This window comes from Lipophrys pholis (genome assembly GCF_963383615.2).
Source record: "Lipophrys pholis genome assembly, chromosome: 13".
Taxonomy (NCBI): domain Eukaryota; kingdom Metazoa; phylum Chordata; class Actinopteri; order Blenniiformes; family Blenniidae; genus Lipophrys; species Lipophrys pholis.
In genome coordinates, this window is record NC_137632.1 from 23295003 (window position 1) to 23318084 (window position 23082).

Sequence of the window (23082 nt, forward strand, 5' to 3'; positions counted from 1 at the left end):
AATTTCCTGCCTTTTAACGGTCGGTAACCTCTCTCTGTCTAAGTTATGGCCCGTCAAAAGAAAAGCCTGGCTGCCCCCCCCCCCCCCCCCCCCCCCCTGCGAAAAAAAAATAAAAAAAGACATTATTGTGTGTCTTTTCTTTTACCTGAAACCAGTCGAGCAATCACTCTTATTATGTGGAATGAAAATGATTAAAGTTATTGGAAAGTTGTTGATCGGGTACAAGTTACCCAGAGCGGCGTGTAGCTTCAGCTCCTTTCAGAGAAAAGACATGAGATCACGCCGTGGACGTCTGGCTGCAGACACATTTTTCCTGTTGAGGTTTTGGGGGATTTTTTTTTTTTAATGCTGCGTGTTTGGAGAGTTTGAAATTTACTGGAAGAGAAGTGCAATTTTTTCTGAGTCGTCTTAAAAGCCCCACCGCAAGCCTGGAGGGGGGGGGGGGGGGGGGGGGGGGGGGAGGAGTTGGAGCCGAAGGAGCAGGGGGGGGTGGGGGGATCACTTTTTCCCCTCCTCTCAGCTAATTCGATGCAGGCCGCACACTTTTCCACAGACACCGTGAAAAAATCGTGACGACTGGGAAAAAGCATGACTCACATGTCTACCTCCGCAAGGTATCCTTTAACATCGCCAGATAACAAAGAGGCTGACGTCCAGGATCCAAAACCAGGAGAATCTCCTGTTGGGATATAAGCTGTCAGATGTGGGAAAAAAAAAAATGACAAGTGGATAGTTTATGGATTTTCCTCAGCTAATACTGAAAACCTCTTGGGGGAGAAGCTGGCCAGAGGTTTGAGGGGTTTAGAAAATGACCCAATGGAAAGTTTGAGTCCTCATTGAGCACCACCTTTTCACTTCCTTTGGGAAAACAAAGTTGAGCGCGGGCCCACAAACCCATATCCTCACTGTCGCCTCGCTGTTGAAGACAAATTGTACCGTTTGTCCAGACGAGCTAACCTGAAAGCAGCTGACTTTGTTAGTACCGCGAGGAGCCCGATTCCTGGTTGAGATGAGTTACAGCCGCTGAGAGGCGGCCGGACTGCAGCAGCAGCTTTACCTTCCTGCAGCCAAACATAAATCTCCTCTAGAACACTCAGTTTGTACTTTTTTGTGTTTAGTTTTTTTTTTTGCTTCCCTCTTCATCTACCTTCATTTTTTTTTCTTTTTTTTATATTTTCCCTGTTAGACAGAAGCATCGCGTCTGAATACTGTTGCCTGTGTTGTGTTGATGAGACTTGAAAACCTGAAAGAACGCTCGAGTTCGAACACGCTCTTCACCTTGGCTTCCACAAACTAAGCTCTCTATCCAGAGGGGAGGGGTGAGGGACGCCCGGGCCAGGAAAGTTGAAATGAATAAGCAGCTCGCTTGATTACATGTCGAGGCTTTTCCATCAACAAGCCCCCTTGTCTCCAGCGTTGTCTTCCTTTTAAAGATTCGACCGCAAGCTATGAGCTGTTCTCCTCCCTTGTCCGGCCCTGGGACGACTGTGGTCCTGCAGAATTACCTCCCTCCCCTTCTACTCCTCCTCCTCCTCCTCCTCCTCCTCCTCTTTATACTCCAATGTCGTCTGACTCTGCTTTCTCAGCTTGTCTACATTTTACCATGTGTTTAGCACTACGTGCTCAATTTGCTAATTACTTTCAGGTTCAGTTTAATCATCTGCAATAATGCAAAACCCAGATGGACTATCATATTTCCATTGCCATCATTGGCTGAAAGAGCAAACATCCGTCCCCGCAGCTCCAGTGAAGCAGCCGTTCCTTCGATGGTGTTTGCTTCAAATTCATGCATTCATTGGGGGGTGAACATGTTGCTGTGAAGGGATATCCTCAAAACTTGAACCATTTGCCTTAATTAGTTCATGAAAAGCTGTTGAAAGTGAAATGAGAGTTGTTTGTGTCTTCAGAGGCCAGGGCAGACTGTGGCGTAGCCTGAGGCGCCTGCTGAGGTCAGGGTCAAATGTCAAAAGGAGGGCAGTCTTTTTAGTCACTCGCATTCTCAGCTTCTTGAGAATGTTCTGCCAACAACGTACCAGCTTGAGACGTGTTTGTTCTTCAGAGGATCTGTTTTTTTTTTTTTTTTTTAATATGCGGCTTTAATTTCAGTTATGCTCAACGCATTGTCACCGCACATATTCGGTATTCTGCTGTTTGCCTGAATGTCCTACGACAAACACGACACAGATGTCTGACTGCACATGGCAGCATTGTTTAGAGGTCTAACGTTTCATTTACAGTCATTCATAATTGTGTGCTTGGAATACGCCCACTGATGTTTAACCCATCCCACATCGCGATCCAGTCTTTTCCTGTACTCAACTCATGAACAGCCTCGGTAAACTGAGCTTCATGCTTTCGCAAGTTTCAGCTGGTCCGCTGACACACACCAGTACAATTTAGAATTCAAGCAAACAATAATTATATCAGATCGGTGATATAGAACTCCGCGGGCTGTCCTTGCTGCGTGAATGTTCAGACCTCTTGACAAAGTGGTGCTGCAGAACCATGTGAAACTGAATCGTACACTGGAGTCCTGTCACGCTGTCAAACATGTGGTTTCCATATCCGCTCAGGACGATTCCAGCTGCACATTGATCGAGCTGGATGAAACACGCTGTGCCGAAGCTGCACTACCTGCCCAACCTTCGCCTCGCTGGAGGACATTTACCCACAGACCAACACCAGTGAGGGCACATGCAGTGGCACACATTGACTGCAAAGGTACTGATGATGTCATTTCAGTTCATGTCCAAGACCGAGTCAAGACCAAGAATTTTAGGGGCCGAGACCACAGATCTTGATCTTGACAAAAGTTTAAAAATCAAAAATCAGCAAAAGTTTAGACATTACCCATATGGACAGAGGAAAAAGAGCATTCACCTTAGTAATTTAATATTACTGTGTTGATACTGTATAGACTTTGCCGAATTTTTTTTTTCTTAATCAAAAGTGTGATGTTTTCCATTTCGACCTCATGTTTCATGTTAGCCTGCTGCTGTGCTATCACCAGCTTCACTTCCTGTTTCACTGAGCTGCACAACCATGGTACCACTGGTGGTTTCATGTTCTGGCTGTATACCAGTATTTTCACTTATACGAGAAGTTTACTAATTTAACATGCCAAAGCATCACAAATATGATGCATTGCAACCATGTCAAATATATATCTTGATTATACATCCATTCATCCATTCATCCATCCATCCATCTTCTATACTGCTTATCCCGTTCAGGGTCGCGGGAGCCAATCCCAGCACACTATGGGCGAAGGCAGGATACACTCTGAATAGGTCACCAGCCTATCTCAGGGCATTTTACATAAACCGCTAAACACAACCATAATTCATAGGGTTGGTTAGTTTACTTAATAATTTCAATTCTTTTATTTCTCCTGTCAGGCAATTTCAGTTCAAATAATGTATTTTTAGGATAAATATGACCACTGACAAAAAAAAAACCTATAACAAACATTAGCAGAGTGGCTGAGAGGATTTCATTAGGTTTAGTAATGCTTGATTTAGGTTTTAGTATATAAGTTGGTAAAGCGCAGTAAAGCAGAAAAAGACACATCTTGAGTTTTTGAGTTCAGTAGACTATTGTTTAAAACATAATCAAGCTACAAGTATAGCAACTCAGTTTCATGGAAACTGTGACCTACAAGAAAAGTAAACCTATTGTGTGTGTGCGCAAACAATCATTATCGATGGACTGTGCGGCCATCAGGTTTGCCCGTGCTTCCCACTTCCTGTTGGTCCCTGCATCAACACACCACCTTCCATGATAACTGTGCATGAGCAGCTTTCCATCACGGAAAGCGTCAAGAGTTCATCGCGACACTGGAAATTCATTTGGAGCTTTGGAAAAGAGGCTGTTTTTGATCATGAGTTTCAGTCAAATTTTAGAAAGTGAAAAGTCCAAAGTTTCTGATATACTTTCCCCCCCTCTAATACTGCCACCGAAATGCAGCGGCGCAGGAGGTAATTAGAGTCAAAAGTGCAGGTTTAATGAATACTAAATTATAAATTCTCTTATAGTGTCAAAATCACCTTCCTATCAGCAGTATCCAGATCCTTAATAAGCAAATGTGTTTTAATGAGTTATTTCAATCTTGTCAAATCTGTGCTCGTATCAAAATACCTTCTACTGCCCAAACCTCCATGTGGATAATATTTCTGTGGTAGACTCACAAGCTATTACAACTAAATTCATCTGTCTGGCCTAAACATATGCTGATAAGAAAATATTAGGCCAGTGAGAAGAAAGGATCAATGAATTGGTTCACTTACAACATAGATGCACAAAAACAGCCTTTTCTGGTCTCGAAAGAAACCGAGTAAAGAAAAAGACAAACTATACTGAACCAGCTTTTAAAAATTATATTGTTTTCTTGTGGAAATTAAGAAAAAATTAGATCCTGATAAAGGAAAAAAATAAACCTTAGAGTATTGACTGTTGGATAATTTCTCAAAGCAAAGTGGGTTTAACAGGTTTAACTTAATCAGTCTTCTTCAAAACGTAGGAAGTTGTCAGTGACTGTGCTGTTAAAGATCTGAGTAAATTGTGAACAGTTACATAACAATCGTGTATAAAGTCATGGCTTTATGCAGTTTAGGACAATGGGGGACTACCGTGTCTCACTATTTAACATCACGGTTTAAGCTGATATGCATGTTCTTGAACTGTGTGAGAAAACTAAGGACGCACACAGAGGACATGCAAACGCCACACAGAAAGGTCCAACCCAAACCCGTGACCGTCTCTCCGATAAGTTATAGTGTTTAACTCGTCACCAAGCTACTTTTCTATGATTAATTATCCTCCTTGGAAACTGGATTAATGAGAGTTGCAAGATTTCTGTAAAGATGTTTTGTATTCCTTCACATCAGGGGCCACAAACAGTCCAATTGTTGATAAAATACTGATGAAGTTGTGCCATAATAAACACTTTGCTTTGACGGTCCAGACTGGAGCCTCTTGCGGGCCGGTTTTGGCCCAGAGGCCTTATGTTTGACGCCCGGCTTTACATTGGTGCTTTAAAGTAATAACTAGTGTTTTATTGAGACGATGGAAGGATCTTAAAATCCTTGCAGTCCTGAGTGTGCACTTGATGACACGCTCACATCAGCGCTCCTCACATCATTTTCCCGCGTCGGAATGAAGCGTCCCTCTCGCTGGTGCGTCGGTTTAAAAGTGTGAAAACTAACAAAGAGAGATGGATGTTTCCAAGAAAACTTGCTATGAGCTATAAAGATGGAGGACACATGCGCCTCCATTATGGTTCTTTGGGTTGAGAAGAGCTGTGAGTTGTTTTATGAGGCATCCTGTATTCGCGGTTGAAGAGCCGGCCTGAAGGCAGAGGGAGATTTATTGCCTCCACATTTTGTCTGACCTCGTTGCTACAGCGGTTTAAGGACGCTGCATCCTCCCAAACCAAATGGCTGCCTCAGGCGCCTTTTTTTTTTTTTTTTTTTATCCACACTTTTTCTCTGTGTTTTCTCATATCCCAGTCAAAGTGCTCCAATCCCTCCTTTTCCTTGCCCTAATCCCAATCCAAACAAACTGTAACAATATGGACTTTCCTTCCACGTTCTGTGATTTTTCCCTTTTTCTTTTCAGATTCATTTTAAGTGTGTGCTCCTCCCTCTTTCCTCCCCCTTTCAGAAATTCTCCATTTTGTTCTTCTGGTGAGCTTCAAGACATTACAGCTGCTCGCTCGCAGCACTCAAACACACTTTGCCAACAGCACAAATATTTACGTCTTCCCCTGGAAGTTGGGCGAGTCCATCTACGTTTGCATCAGACTCGAGATGAGTTATTCCCCCGTGTGTGACTACAGTAGATAATGCAAAAATTCCCATGCCAACATTGTTTAACAACCAAAGGAGAAATCATCCTCTTCCACTTTCTAGCTCTTAAATATAAACCACATGCCTCTTCAATCATCTCTCCCCAGTTCCGCCTGAGCTTTAGAGGCATTATCGGTAATCTGAGAGCCAGAAAAACCCAAAAGTTGGGGGGAATTGAGGGAATAAATAGAAGTGCTTCAGTAAGAGTAGATGTTGGGCTCACTGCACGATGCTCAGTAGATAATAACATCCATCCGAAACAGTGCTGCAAGAACGATCGACACAATCACACTAACAGAAGTTAAGCAAATAAAATAATTCTTGGGGGTTAAACCCTGAAAAACAAAGACAACACCTTTTTTTTTTTTTTTCATTTAGGAACTAGAAACAAAAAAGCCCAGTCTTCAGAGATATTCTCCTTCATGCTCTAAACTGTGACATGAATCTGGTTGCACATGTAAACACAGAGGGATTGCAGCCTGGCTAGTTTCTACTGTTGAACCGAATGGCGCGCTCCCTGATTACAGGAGAAGTTTGGCTCCGCCTGTTGTAGCTGTGAGATCAGTGAGGGTCAACACTGAGGCCCCTTTCCCTGCGGGGACATCACTTATACTGAAGCCCTTCCAGCCCTGGGGGAGGCACAGAATTTATCACTTTCTCTTCATTGCTAAATGAAGCCCTTGAAGTTTACTGCAGGCTCCATTTTCTTCTGTAAATGGTAGAGACAGACAAAGACAACGAGAGGTGACGGGGTCAGGGCGGCGTTCTGAGGAGGTTTCTAGGTCGCTGGTAAAAGTTTGAACGTCTTGACTGTGGATGTTCCCGTGGAGGAGAACACGGAGTACTAACATTCACAGTAAAAACATAGAGTTGATGGATGAACCAGAGCTGGAACAACCTGTTCCTGTGCGACAAACCTTCTTCAAGATACCGCCAACAATCAAACATGGAGTTTCAATTGTTGGTCCAAACGTCGCTAGGAGACTTCCAGCAAAACAGAAGTCTCGGCAAGGTTCGGCCAGGAGTTTTATGATGCAGCCAGAAGAAGATTCAGCGGATACTGTCTGACTGAAACACAGATGCCTTTTTCAGCTCCTTGGCTTTATTAAACCTGTCAGTACAGCAGAGATCATCACCCCCTCCCCCAGTCGCAGCGCCACATTTCAGGGTTTGAGTCGAGTTTCAGCTTCAGGCGGCCTGTTTCAGCACGATGAGATATGGATTCTCTCCAGTCACTCAAATGTGCTGATTTACAGATTTGTGAAGTTTTAACAAAAAAAGAAGTCATGTCCTAATAGGGTTGCAAAGATGAGTCTAGTTTCAAACCTTGATTCATTAAAAAGTCCAATCTATTTTGTCCAAGTGGCCCCAGTTTGAATGTGATCATTGTCCTGATTACATATTCCAACAGCATTACTGTGTCGTCACTGAACTAAGATAAGTGCTAACATGTGGACGTTTAACAATAAGCATTAGGACAGTGGTGGCCTAGACACTAGAGAAGGATTCAGGATCAAAATTTGACAGGTTTGAATCCCACAGTGGACAGGCCACTACTGTGGGTCCCTGATGGGAATAGATTTCATTCTTAATCTGAGAGTGAATAATCCAATCACGCCAGCCCGATTTAATCTTAATATAATCCATCTCTATTCTTTGGATTGCCGCTGAGAAAGACTGTAGTCCTTCTCCATAAACTCTGATTTTACAGTGAAGCGGCATGCCTGTGGACACACACACACACACGGACACACACACACACACACACACACACACACACACACACCATACCCTTCAATCCACTATTTTCATCAGGTATTTTAATCTGCTTTTACGTAAATCTTCTTTCTCTCTATCATCCACACACACTCATACACATTGACCCTTTTTCCTGCACTACATTCCCAGATCCTTGTGACATGATGGCAACAAACCAAAAGCTGCATCACCCAGTGCAAAAGTTTCTCATCGGGTGTCTCGAGTGTGGCGCTCGGCACTGAGAGCGCCAGATTGTTTTCTTGGCCGATCCGCTGCAGTTCCTCCACTTTAACTCCTCCTCTCCCTCAGCAACAGTGGCATACTTGATTTAGTGTGTCATCAACAGCTGTGCAGGACGCAGAAATCTCACTGGAGAAAAACACAAACCCTGACTGTCCTTAACTCATGAACCAACTGACCTAATTATGAGGTTTGCTTTAAAAAACCAAAAAACAGGCTCTCAATTGATTGTACCAACTGATGTTGGTGGACTTGTGTTATGAGGGTGGAGAGGCATCTCAGACCTGGACCAAGTGAAAGCCAGCTTGTCAGTGGGGACTTCACCGCTGCACAATGGAAAAATTTCATGAAGGGCAGCAATAAAGCAGATAAACTCTTCATCAATTTCCTGTGACCTTAAAATGTTCAATAAAGAGTTGCTGCCTGTTGAGACAGATATAGTTTGTGGAAGATTTCAAGCATTTGGATAGAATTTTGATAATGGATAATGGCACTTGTGCTTCACACTGCCTTAGCACAACATTACCACAGTTGTGTTTTACATATATGAAACTAGGAGCACATTGAGTCTATTTTCAAACGTGTACAATACATCCGATAAGTCACAATTTAGCTATTATAATGCATCATGTGGGAAAAAAATTAATGCATTACCTTCACGTATAGACACTTTATAAGATGTTTAAGTACGACATAGAATATGTGAAATCTTTCTTTTCTCTTTATCGAATACAAAAAGATCACATAATTCTGCTTTTCTTTTGCCCGATTACAAAAAGCTATTAGACTGAAAGACATCTTGAAAATGAAAATGAATGAGCAATATTTCAATATACGACCCGCTCTACCAACCAAGCTACAGCCGCCCCTACAGTAGTGGAGGCTTATCCTGTTAAGTTATTACTGGCTTTATATTTTCTAATTTTAAGTTTTCTATTGAGAAATACCGATCTAGATGTAGTTCAGAGAGTTTGGTCTCAAAGATTTGCATTTGATTTCAAGAGTCCACGTGAACCTCAGCTAATCTCGGTCTCAGCGAAAGAGCCCAGATCCTGGATTAAATAACCCGAGAGTACATCTAAGAGGTCAGGCAGAGGAAATAGTGATTGGATCTGTTTTAAAAACCCCAGATGTGGTTTGATCAGTCAATATGTTTTAAACAGTTTGAAGAGTTTAAAGTGTGAGTCCAGTCAAAAAGTGCCTCTGCCGCTTTTTAAAAATCCAGCCATAATTGAAAGACACCAAATCAACTTTAGAGTATTTTTTAAAGAGTCCTGGTGTGGTTTAGAGTCTTGGTCTACTTTAGAGTCCATGTCTGTTTAAAAGAGTTGAACTCAGGTTTCAGAAACAGTTATTCATAGGATTATTTTGTTGTTTGCTGGAGTCACTGCCGAGCTATTCCAGAGGAAATTCCAGTATCAAGCAGCTTCCCCAGCTGGAGCGAGACTATTTAAGTACCCAGGGATTCATCTTTCCTTTGTTGATCTGTCCCAAACAATCCTCTGGGCTTCCCTCATCACCACTTCACATTCAGACTCCGGCTCTTATCTTACGTCCCCGCCTCTTCTTCCTCCGCCCTTCTTTTCACTCTCACATGCATCCGTGTCAGTACTTTTCTGTCCCCCTCCCTCCACCTTAATACTGTAGTTATAAATTGATGATGAAATGATCCTGTGTTTAAAGCATGCACCTCCCTCACTCCCTCCAAACACCCGGCCACATCAGTGAAAGACTTCCAAACAAAAGAGAGAGCAGAGGGAGATTAAACCCGAGCCTGTAATTTAGTCCCGGTAAATAAAGAGTGGCGTGATGCACAGGAGAGTCTTCAAGCTGTGTAAACCTGGGGCTACGTGTTGATGCAAAACTTCCCTGGATGATGGGGAAAACAAATACACATAAGTATTTGTCTTGGTGGTAGTGTCAAAGTTTATTAAAAAAAAAAAAAGCCCAACGTTGGTATCTTATAGCCTCCATATGGAACATCTTAAACTTAGCATGCAGTGGAGCATTTGTCATTCGATGTGAGTTAGATGAACTTTCCACAGTCCTGCAAACAGCCGAAAGTCAAAGAAACTAATGTGTGAACGTCTACTTTCTTTTCCTTTTCTTAATGTTTGCTTTCATCCTTTTTTCTTTTTTCTTTTTTTAAATCCCCTTTACCCGTTGGCTGCGTCCTGCAGGTCAGATGGCAGGCATTAGTCACCAGCTTGAAAGCAGACATTTCCACATCTCATCAGTCGGGTTCAATGTGAGACGCGTCTGTTTGGGAAAGAAGGTTGACTGGACATTGCGGCCAGTGGCTGTCGTGGGAGCACAGAGTCACATTGTGTTAAAAAGAATGTCCCCTTCATGTCACTGAGCAAGTCGTGTCCCCATCCATTACATGGAAAGTCTGAGGCAACAGACCCAGCCAATAGGACAGAATAGAGGTTTGAACATCCAGACTCTCGTCAGTCTAAGCTCGAAGCTGCTCCCTGCTAACGCACACATCTGCTTTGCACACTGCGATTTTAATCGGAGAAGACATTTCAAGAAACTTCATACCCTCTACTGAGTCCTGGCATCGACGAGTATCAAAAGACTGCAGCTCGAGCACTCTAGCATGTGTGCTGGAACTCGACGTAACCTCGTATTTTTTGCTTTCAGAACATGTGCTTCATGGACCAAATCCACGTCGAAACCATAAAAGATCCAGCGTGCTGTGATTTCAGACTGTGCTCTCACTAAAGTCACAAGCCTTGGATGGTGAACACTCCCAAAATGTCTGCTCCACTCTCTCCAGGAGGACCACGTGGATCGCAGAACACCTCCGGGCTCATACATGAAGCATTTGACCGTAAAGTAAATCAGCTGTCCGACAAGTCGTTAAGAGCCGAGCCGTGTCCCAAGCCGCATTGCTAACCCCAGTCAGCCACCAACACCCTTGTAGCTGAGCCTGTGAACCCTCAACAGTTGTAATGTACACAATCGCAGCTACAACTTAGAATTTAGGCCGGGCCACAACCTGCAATTATGGCTTACTGTCACCATTCTGTGGCATTGGAGCAAATAGGCGTAGCGCCTGGGAGCAGGATGGACTGGACTTCACATGTTGCAAATACACCATCAGATTCTACATCCTATTTTCCTACAATATTATAATGGAACAACTTCAGACGTTTAGATGATAGCTTTGCAATCGCCTTTTTTATATAAATAAAATCTCCCTTGTTTTTCGGTGTTTGGGTTTTTCCTGAGCATGATTTCTTTCTTTTCTTTTTTCACTTTTGAGAAGAAATCATGAAAGTACTTGAAACATTGGCGCAAACACATAGCTGGAGCAGTAGCGAGAGTTGTAGACATGTATAGGCACACACATGGTCACCATGTAACTTGCATGAGAATGATTAAGCTTTTTATTGCCTTCGGATGACAACAGCTGTCAACTATAAGATATTTTAATGGGAAAAGCACAAGGAAAGTTAGTACTTTGTGTGAGACAAAGACTGTGAGTAGGGCTTTCAGTGGTCGGAGGGGCTTGATGTTTATCCAAGCTTCATGGAGGGGCTTATCATATCACACTTTGACAATTGGTGCAAGAAAGCCTTTTTTTCGAATATGACAATCATTGTTTATAAATGCAGTCCGCAGTAACCATAGTCAAATTTTGCTGACTCATCTAAGTCACTTTGCCCCAATGAGGAACAGAAGGTTCCAAATGGGACATGGGGTCTCTTTAAAATTTAGCAACTTAAAGCGATTACAGCAGCCTTTGAAATGATCACCGGGTGGAAGAGGGAGAACATGTTTTGAGGGAGTGCTGCATTACGCTCAGACCTGCAAACTTGCGGAGGATACACTCCAGAGGGCAAACGTCCTCCTGATCTCCTCGAGAAACTACAACCAGCTGTATCAACAACGGGGAGGCGAGCAGAGCCGAGCGCTCGAGCTGAGGCCCGCTGCTCAAAAGCATTGCCGTGGAGGCTGTGTTTGCTTTCTTGGCCATTTCAGGATGGACTGTATTAGTTTTCAATTGTTGAGAAAGATAATGTTAGCCCAAAAGCTAACCGTCATTAGTTCTGCGGACTGTTAAAGGGATATTGTCGCACAACTGGAGAATTCAAAAGAGAATTTGCATTGGGCATCTCTTCAAATAACTGATTTGTTGAATGTTTCACATTTGAAAGCTTTAGATTCTTTGATCCTAATGATGGTGTGCGTCATCTAGTGATCATTGTAACTGTAACATTGTATCGTCAACATAAAATATCGCAAACGTTTTATCTTGGTCACCATAAACTTTTATTCAAAAGAGAAGTGTTAACATGTCAGATATGTTACAATATGTAATATCCTGAGCGTGCTTTATATATTACTGAAGGCTGACCATGTGACCATCTAACTTTGAGACCTGCAGCCAAGACAGTCGCCTTAGTAGGTAAACTGACTAAATTATGGAACTCCGATTAAAACTATTTGAAGCCTGAACCACACATTTTGGGCACCAAATGCAATCACCCAGGAAGTAGTTTTATAATCGTATAATTTAACCCTAAAGCTTGGAGCTAACATTACCCTAAACAATTAGTTATACCGGAAAGAAAATGGTTTACTCTCATAATAACTGTCGCTGTTCGAGCTAATGAAGACAAAACCAAGAACTTTAGGGAGCTTCACTCAATAAAATGTTGGGGGGGGGTTTTGGAGCCAAACTATTTAACTTTTGACCTAAACCTAACCAAATACTTTTACTGGCAAAACCTAAATAAATAGCATTCATTGCTAAGTAATTGGTCGTTACTGATATGTAGAAAACTACTTCTGGTGCCAAAAAAAATAGCAAGTAGTAAAGAACCTGAACTTCAGTCAAGGCTTTGAAGGTGAGGTCGACTGGCATTTTATTAAAATCCAACCAAGCACTTCTTCTTTCTTTAGCATGTAGAAGATGCGTATTGATATCATTGATCTTGTATGTTGTAGCTCAACACCAACAACTTTGATTTTGTTGTCCTCATCTAACTGATTTTTTAACAATATTTGCCATTCAATATCAAGGTTGCTGGTATAAATGCAAGTTGGAATGAACTTGACCAACGTGCAACAGTTCAGGCCACAATGTCTTTTTGAGATTGGGTAAAAGTACTTGTCGAAGGAGCGATGTTGCCATTTTCTTAATTCCAACGAAATGAAGAGTAATGCAGTGCTTGGGAAACTCGTCCTGTTGTGTGTTTACGCTGCGTCCTGTCATCCTCCCACGCGGTCAGGCTGCCGAGGATCACAGGACAGACGGCTGGGTAGGTGCCAATCAAGCAGCAGGAAACTCGTTAGGAGAGCCGTAATTGTACGGTGTTTGAACAAACAGTTACTTTAACTTCAACTTCTAAAGATACAGGAGATAAGACGCCACCACAGACTGTTCATGCAACCGACAAGCCACTCGGTTTCTTGCGCGTTCACACTCAAGTGGCCTTAAAGTAAAATTGGCACATTTTCAAGAGTTTGCTAACTTCCTCCTGCTCGCTCAATAATTTCCTAGACCCCTTTCCCCCCTTATATTTTCCAAATACTGCCAAAGAGTTTTTTTTTTGTTTTTTTTCCCAGAACATCTGGAAATCATCCCTCCACTCCAATCCGCCATTTGCTGACTGCAAAACTCTGCTTCATAAGTCGTTCCCATGGAGCCATCCTCGCAGAACAAGATGTGTTAAAACGTGATCAGACACACGGCCAGTGCCAGCGGGGGCTCACCTCGCGTCAGACAATAGATGGAACCAAACCTGGAGACTCGAGTGCTTTGTGGTGAGCCCGACCCCCTCGACTGCGGAAGAAAGGAGGCGTGTAATCAAGTCATAGCTTAAAAATGCAGCATGTGTTTCTAATCAGAGCCGTCTGTGGAGCCGCTTGGATTCACATGTTTGGACGTTTCAGCTTTGGTAGAAAACAGCCCATTTGTTGCTTTGTCAGTGATGTGGCAACAACAACTGGAACCAATTTGGGAGACGGGGTGACCTCATGCAGGGTTTTTTTTTTTTTTTTTTTTGAATTGGAATAACGGATTTCTGCTCTGGAAGAGACTTTGGCAATGTGGAATTTAAACCCCCCCCCAAAAAAACTAAACTGGTTGATAGGGTGATAAACGAGACTCTGCTAACAGACTCAAGTAAACCACTGGTTATACCATCTCAGGGTGTTACGGGCCTTTGAAGTGAGGCACAAAGTGGCATCTTTGAAGATGTTTTACAGCTAAGTCTTCATGTGGGAGGAGCGTTCTCACACACACACACACACACACACACACACACACACACACACACACACACACACACACACACACACACACACACACACACACACACACACACACACACACACACACACACACACACACACACACACACACACACACACACACACACACACACACACGATTCCTCTCCCCGGCTAAAACTTTTGACATTAGTTTCTGTTATTGGAGTCAGTACTTTCCAGCGACTTTTTCCATGTTCACCTCCTTTACTCCAAATATTGGGTTTTGCATGTTTACACTCCTTTTCTCATTTCCAACCCTCATCGTCACTCTCGTCTTCGTGTAGCTCTCGTTTCTTTGTGAGCAAACACTCCACACATGTGCAGGCATATGAGTTTTATCAAAAACTGTCCAACATTTAGTTTTTGATGTTGGAAGCTCACAGCTCTGTGTTTGATTCAATTCCACCAATATCACATTTCTCAAAGACTTTTTCCTTCTGGACACAAATTCGCAGTGGAAAAACGAGCACGCCGAAGCAATCCGACCAATTTGGAAGCTCTAAAATGTTTAGGTCTGAGCAAGTTAGGAATTTTGTATCCCTGAAAGACAATGTTTGATGTGAAGTGAAGTCAACCAGTTTTTCTGGACACTTCCATTGGTGATCATTAAACTACTAATTCTAAGCGAGTTTTACCTTGGAGCCTTCCCAGGTTGTTAATTAAACTGATTAAATGAGGTTAGGACAGTGAGCTGGATTTTATTCACTTTTTTCCGATAAAACCGAAAACTGTGGAGAGACGTTCTGCATTTAATTACAGCGTTTCATCAGCTGCACTTAATTTAAAGCTGCAGTTTCCCTTATAAAGATTCCAATTAAATGCTAATGATTTTGCCACGGCACATGCAACGCCCCACGCCGAGCCGAGGCTCGCTGAACGGCTTGAGAAAGACCGTGTTAAGGCTTGAAGCTCGTCGAAAAAGAACCACTGAGTGCACATGTAAGCGGTGAATCTCTCTGTGACTACCCCCCCCCCCCCACCCCCCACCCCCCTCCTCCCCTCCCTCACAGCCACATGAGTACATTGTGTCAAAGTGCTGGTGAGCCACATTTTCCCTGAGTCTACAAAAACCATGAACTTTCCACTGTTTTCATTTGGTGAAACGGCAACCGCCTCACCCACCGCGACTCCATGGAAAGAGGCCTGCAAGATCGAATGAGTCAAAACACGACACATAAGAGCCAACAAAGACACACTTCTACACACCGAGTGCTTTTTAAAAAAAATTTCAAACCACGTAAATTCAGTATGGATGAGCAACCAAAAAAAAACCTCCACCGTCACAATGTCTTCAATGGTTTTAACATATCTGCCTGGTGCAGCTTTATGTGAAAATGAGCCTGAACAGAAACATATTCTTTATAATGCCGAGCTGAAGAAAAGCTTGGACTTTCCAGAGGGTGAGGCAGCGTTTTAAAAGCAATAAACAGTGTCTATCTGTGCCGCTCGCCATCGGGAGTCCATCATGTGAACTTTCCGACGCTCGCTGTGGCCTATGACATCATACGTAGAAGCAACAACACGGTCCGGCTGACGACACGGGGGCTTCAAACACTCCCACTGGAAAGGAGAGAAAGGAGAGCAGGGCGAAACTAGAGAAAGAGAGAGAGAGAAAGAAAGGAAGGTGGAACTACAGGTCAAACTAAAACAAGAGCGGCTCAGGTGTTCCAGCTGGAGACATCGGTGACTCAGAGAGTCCAACAGCATCTCTGCTTCTCGTGTCTCCTCACATCTGTCCTGAGTTAACACCCCCCCCCCCCCCCCCCCCCCCCCCCCCCCGAGCTGTGGTGCTGAAATTCTTTTTGCAGATGTACAGCGCAGTCCAAGGGGGGGGGGGCTGCGGTGACGCCAGATGAACGGTCCAAGAGTGGCGGCGGAGTGCCTCAGGGTTTAATGTAAAAACCACGGAGGTGCTCGCCCCCACCTCTCCTGTACATTTACAGCGCCTCGGGGTGACATCACTCGCAATCGCTGACAGATGTTCGTGGGACCGTTTCCTGACATGCAGAGCTCGTTGGCCAAATAATCCGCACCTTCGTTTTGTGAGTCCCGTTTCTAAGCTGGACATAAGTCTTCAATTTCCACGTAAGGTTTGTCTCAAAAGTGGCCTTGCAACCAAGCAGCAGAACAACTGAAGTCTAAGTTTCCCTCTAAAAGAGTCAAACAATATGTGACAAGGGTGTGCTGAATCAAGGAGAACCCTCTCACTGTCCTTCAAACTGATGCGATTCCACTCTGTTCAACCAAACAACCAAACAGTCCCAAAGCAAATGTTTGAAGGTCGGCCACCTTCACAACCGCCAGCAATTAGGAGTTAAAACAAGCAGGACTTGACTTACCGTCTTGACATGTTACAATCAGAACTTGAACCACGGAGACCACCAGAAAAAGGAAAGTCCTTAAATGCACAAAGCTCATCATGTCTTCATAAGACAGACATGAGCCGTCCCGTGTTACAAAGCGAGGGGGGTAAAAAGGGATTTAAAAAAAAGAGAGGAGGAAAAAAAAAAAATGCTCAGGTTATCACTGCACCACCATGAATACAAGAGTGCCTCTCCTTGTAAGCAGCACGCAGACCCAGCCCAGACTGCGAGAGAAGCTTTTTTTCCCCTCCTGTGTAGATACAGCTTTAAATGAGAAGAATGCTGGCCAGCCTAATTTTCCTCCCCCTTTTGTCAGCCCTCTCCCATAACCATCCTCTCGCTGGCTGTGGGAGAACTACACCCATGTTCACAAGTCCTCATACTTTCCAGTGATCCTCTCCGGCTGACTATCTCGAGAGATAATTGTCTCGTCTTACCGGGGCAGATAAGCTTAGATGACATTTGCTTGCTTGGAAGTTGTTGTTCTCTCTCTTTTTATTAATTTTTTTTTTTTTTAACTTCAGAAGTTGTTGCTAAGCAAGATCATAAAAGTGACATTTTATTGCCTTTTTCGGGGCACCAAATGAGACCCGCAGTGAGCCGAGGATCCCTTTTTTTTTTCTTTTTTACAGGCCAATTAAAAGCCAGAATAGAGTTTATAACTATTGTTTGGTAAGGAGAAGCTGCAGTGGAGGAAAGGATTGCACAGGAAGGTCACGTTTGATCCGCCGCGTGTTCCTTTGAATCATCTCAAACTAAAAGTGCGGGAAAAATAGTGATAAAGACCAAAGTGAGGCTGCGTGTGACGGTCACTGTGGGTGGCCGTGAACGTAGGTGGTCATCTTTAAAGAATCCGGGGTGTAAATTTAGAGAGAAATCTGAGGTCAAGACCTCTTGACTTGTGGTGGTAACATGGAATCTGCCCACTGTACTCCTGCAGTAGGTCTGAACAATGAATATGAGCAGTAAAAAGTGTTTCAAAGTAATTTAACATTCGTTCTAGACAAACTAAGCAGACGTCCAACATGGTCCAAAAATCAAAGCAAGGACTGGCTCAACTTGAAAACTACATAGTTTTTAGCATTTCTACCATTTCCGTGTAAACGGACATAGATTATAAAACGTTGCCCTGTAGTGCAGCTCCTGTTACTTCTTCACTCAATTCTTTTCTCGAGGATTAGTGCCTCATTTGTAATCCAACTGTATAAAAATCGGAGCATTATCATGTGGCCACAGCATTTGTGACAAATCAGCAGGCGTCAATACAGGATAGCCTCCACCTTCCAATGAAATCGTCAAGCCAAAGTTGGTCTGCTAAACAAGTTTTAGAAATTTCACATTAGAGTCCGACCAACAGTCACAAGAAACTGGATACCCTCTCTCAACATCCACCCCACCATTAACTCGTCTCCACCTCCCCCATGTGTGCGTTATGTCAACTTAATTTGCTCTCACCTTTATAGAAATGGTGTTTCCATTAACAACAGTTATAGTGACATTTTTGAAGTTGCAGCCGGGTCCACGCTGATCACATCGACTGTTCACCTCATGACGCTTTCAGAATATAATGCAAATAAACATCTTGTTTTCATTTGGATTTAGTTCGCATTCCACCCTGACTTTCAAAAATGGTCTAATCTCCAGGCTAAAAATAGTAAAAAAAAAAAAAAAAAAGTAAAACAGCTAAAACTATGTTAGCTTTGAGCAAAAGAGACAAAGGAAAAAATAAGAAAAAGAGGAAAAAATTAAATAAAAGGGGTTAAAACTGCCCAAATCCACTAACGTGGCTAAAATGGCATCTTGTGATGATGTAAAGTGTTTATTATTATTATTATTATTATTATTATTATTATTATTATTATTATTATTATTATTATTATTCGAAAATAGCCAAGATGTCTTAAACATCTAAAGCAGGAAGATCCATGGAAAGATACCTTTAAAAAATGGCCACAACAGCAAAAAAATGTAATAAAATATATCTAAATTGTGCTTGTGACACTTCATGAATGCAATACAGAGATGGCAGACAAGGATAAAAACTGTCACAGACTGTTGAGCGAGGGTCGAGAAGAATTAGGATGGGCCACATGCAGCTTACATGCATGAATGCATTAATGTTTAGAGTAAACAGATGTCATGTCGTACATTTTCGAATGCTAAATTTGAAGCTTTGCTTAGAAATATTCCAGCACTGTGGCTCACTGGCTGTGACTACGTCAAACTCATTGCAACAACTGACCACAAGGCCGGCAGCGAGACGTAACACAGAAGCAGAAACGGTATTAATTAAAGAAAACTTTATTTTCATGTTTTGAGCACACACGACAAAAAATACCCCATAATGGGAGTGGTTCTTCCAGATATTGACCTTGGCCATGAAAAGGACTCGTTTGGTTGCAGATCCTTGGTCTCGACCTCAGCTGTTCTTCTCACTGCCTTCCTTCACTAACAGCACACCAGTTGGTGCTGTTGGTTGTTTGTGTAATGAAACCACACACACACACACACATGCAGAAAGAGAACAATACACCATAAACGCCGATGACAGTAGTAGCGTTTTCCCCTAAAAAATTGCGTTTACTCCGGTTCCGTGGAGACAAAGTCAGAGTGTTTATAAAAAGTTCCACCTTGGGAGCACTTTTCAAAAAGTTAAGTTACGAGTGGCTCTGAATTTTAAATACATTTCTATGTTTATTTTGCTTGATATACTAAGATAATGAGTCGTTTCTGTTGTTTCATACTGAATCAAAACAGAGATTTAAAGGGGAAACAAATGGCTATCCATCCACCCATCCACCCATCCACCCATCCACCCATCCACCCATCCACCCATCCACCCATCCACCCATCCACCCATCCACCCATCCACCCATCCACCCATCCATCCATCATTTCAATTAAAATGAGTTTTCATGTGACGCTTGACTCCGGTGTTTCTGAGTCGAAAGCAGCTGTGTGGCGTGTTCACAAGGCGCTGACAGCGTCAGGTGACCGGCTCTCCATCAGACATAGTGTGATTGTGGCGGGAAGGGGGAGGTCAGGACGCCGGAGCAGGGCTAATGAGAACGACAGCTGTTTTCTCGTTGGCCTTGCCCTCCTAAACATGTCTGCCAATCCCCCCTCCCCTCCGTCCCTCAGAGCACAGAAAGCGAGCATCAGAACGATTTGTTCCCTCTTCCTCTGTATGCAGGAATGAAGGAAGCGTCAGCAAACACTGCGAGTCGCTGCCACAGATGTACTTGATACAAAGAACGCTGTCAAACGTGATCTGGGAATCTATTAGATTAAATCATGGTTTGTGTAACAGTTAGCTGGGAAACTCATTATTAGTTGAAAAGAAAACACCATTGACGCCCCGACTGTATTGTTACTTTTAAGATTTGCTCATGCGTATCATGGAAGTAGGGAAAATCCCTCTTCCCCATTGGAAAAATGCAGACTGGAGCCTTTCCAGGTTTTGGGAAAACTTGATCTGACGTCACTCTACAAGGCAGTTAATTCAAAAGTTAAGAAATGTATTTGATCCATACAAAAATAATACATCTTGATTCTATTTCTGCTCAAGCTCATAGTTTTTTTCATCCTCCACCTGGTCCATTTGGCCTCTGACATCAGTAATAAAGCTGCACCGCTAAAGACAGCCATTTTGTTTGTTTGTCTGTCTCGTTTAAACGCTGTCCACCTTCCCAACAAGTTTAAAGCTGCATTACTCTCTGTTCAGTAGCATTGGATATTATTGTGTTTTGCGAATAAATCACATGAAACTCTGTCAAATCCAACCCCATTTGTTTCTAATTAAAAAGTAATAAAAACCGAGGCTCTGAGTCTGTCAGTCTGGGAAAAGACGAAAGAGAGAGACACTGAGTCACTTCCTTCAACAGCTGGACTCTGGTGTCCCAGTTTTAAGTGCAAGTGCTATGCTAAGCTATCAACTGCTGACACATTGATATAATATGCTGTGTTTGGAGCTGTAAAGTCACTTGTTTAGTGATTTAAAAACTTTGGTTTGATTCTGGGATGGGCCTTTATGTGTGATTTGGTACATTTCCAGGTAGCTTAGGTTAGAGTGTGTGAAAAAACAGAGTAATATTGCTGATGACCTGTGGGGGCAGTGTTGTGCTTTACAGCTCATGTGCAACCAGAGAAAGGAACAATGAAGATAACGTAATTGTGCGAATATGTGCGTGGATACAAACGACATGACATCACCTGGACATCGAAGCTTCAGATGACTGTATAATCAACAGTTTTTAGTTGAAAACAGAAGGCAAGGAATCTTCCACTCAGACCAAATTCTAAATACTACTAGGAACACAAATACCTATTTTAGCAGATTTGAACTTGTTTCATTGACGTTTGAATGAGAAATATTGTCCCACGTGAAACCTCCAACATACTCTGAACATATTAATAAACAACCACACAAATGTGAGGAACACGCCATAACGTTTGAAATGCACCAATTTAGACACAGAAAAGACGCACATTTAGATTTAGAGTTTTAAAACGATCTGGAAAACTGGAGATGAAGGTTTTTGTTGCATTGTACATGAAGAGTAGAGCTCTTCGTTTTGGGTGACTTCTTAATGTTTCTAACAGGAAGCCAATCAGTCTACAGCTCCTGGTTTCTTCTTTCAAAAAAGGCACAGAGTCATGGACAAATGTCGGCCTCCAACATTATCCTGTCACCACCAACTGTAATGCATGAAAAAAGAGAGGGGGGGGGGGGGGGCTGTTTTGATTCATATTTCAGGGATCTGGGGGGTAATTATACACTTCCACTTCCTGTCTTTATAAACCATAGATACTTGTGACCTTTCCTACCTGTAACAGAACTCTCCTGTCTTTTGCTCCAGGTTGGAAAAGTTACACACTTTTACTTTTCACACAACGTTAGTTTGGATGAGCCTCCTTGGCCAGAATTTGCAAGATTGATTAGTCTCGGGCCACGTTTACACATAGCCGGTATTTACAAAAATTTATTTTTCCCTTTTGTAGTAGAGATTTGAAAGATCCATGCTAGTTACACAGACGGAAATAATTTTCAGAATGTTGAAACTTTTCGTTTAAAAACCCCAAACGATGTATTCTCACTTGAAACGTTGTCGTGTAAACGGGGCCCCAGTTTACTCTGCAGAACTTCTTCCAAAATGAATGTACTGAAATACAGTCATGACAATATGAGAATATGTGCCCAACACTGCCTGGATAATCGAGGCCGAACTGGAATATATATGATTGTATTGCGACTGTATTTCCAAACTGGCAACAGAATCTTCACTAACGAAATTTCAACGTGTACATAATGTGTTTGAAAGATGTGTCCATCCATTTGTCTTTGATATGGTTTTCTTCATTTGAGGGTTGTGGAGAAGGTAAAGCGGGTGAAGTTATGGCGATGGTGAAATACATGCAGTGGAAAATTCACTTATTTTCCTTTTTTCTTGGAGTTATTTTGTGTTTGAAAGGTGCATTGAGAAATGAGAAGCTTGTTTCATTGTGTTCTAATGACGAAATCAAACCCAGCCTACTCTGATTGGGGAGGACTGATTTCACTGTTGGCTGGTTCAGATGATTGTTATAAGAATTTCAGGGTCAGGAACAATCGAGAGCAGAATCACTTTGGGGGGAAAAAAAAGGGATGTAACCATCTTTCCCCTGTATACATCTGGCATTATCCATCATCAAGCTCCTCCTCGTGTGTTCATTGTAATGAGAAAAAGAGTGTGTGGAGTTAAACAGCATCAAATTACTTCCAAATCAAATTCTTCTTTCTAGAACAATGTCTAAATGGCATCACTGCATATGAATAGTTCTGAGTGACGCTGATGACTGCAGCAGAAAGGGTCTGCTGCAGCGATTTAACACTCGCCATTTGAGTGAGCTGAACACGGAACCGGACCAGACAGTCAAACAGCATGTTTAGCAGGTCTGAAAGGTGTATTTGGACTGTTTTTGGTGAACTTCAAGCCCGTTTCTGCATTCTGCGACATTCTGTCCAACTATTTCAGACCTCTAATGGTATTGACAGACACAAGTGTGTGTGTGTGGGGGGAGGGGGGGGGGGGGGGGGTTCTTTGATAGTTTAGTTTTGCACTGAACTACAGAATGGAAACAATTAGCAGTGTCTAAGTCGCCAAGACTACGACTGCCAAAATATTGTAATAAACAAGATAGTGCGAGCCAGAGCTGGTGCAGCACCGGCGCGTCCGCTGTCCCCGTTCGAGCCGCTAACCCAGAACTAACATTGTGTCTCTTGGGGATTTTCAGAGATCACACTTTAATCCCAGAGACAGAATTCCTTAAACTCCTGTTACTTGTAAAGTGCACCGCGGGACAGGACGGGAAGAATGTGGGAGCAGATGGAGAGCACATGGCGCCTATTGTAAGAAGCAAACCTCCATGATATATTTACATCACAGTAGAGTCGACTCTGTCCAACAATCACACTGAGATTAAAGAGACCTGGACATGGCCCACATTTTTTCTGAATATTTGCCACAGCTGTACTCTTATTCTTGCCTTTTTATAGTTTATTGTGGAGACGCCATCATAAATTTGAGACAGACTGAAAGAGCACAAGT

The 23082-nt window shown here is 42.8% G+C and overlaps 1 protein-coding gene across 1 annotated transcript in view; it reads right to left on the reverse strand.

Annotated features, from left to right (window-relative positions):
- col5a2a (collagen, type V, alpha 2a) overlaps window positions 1-16779 on the reverse strand; it is a 40288-nt gene extending 23509 nt beyond the window's left edge. Inside the window, exon 1 of the mRNA XM_080478076.1 lies at window positions 16472-16779. Coding sequence (XP_080334202.1) covers window positions 16472-16553 — 82 coding nt within the window. The 5' untranslated portion in view covers window positions 16554-16779. The remainder of the gene's footprint in view (window positions 1-16471) is intronic.
- Between the last annotated feature and the right edge of the window lie 6303 nt (window positions 16780-23082).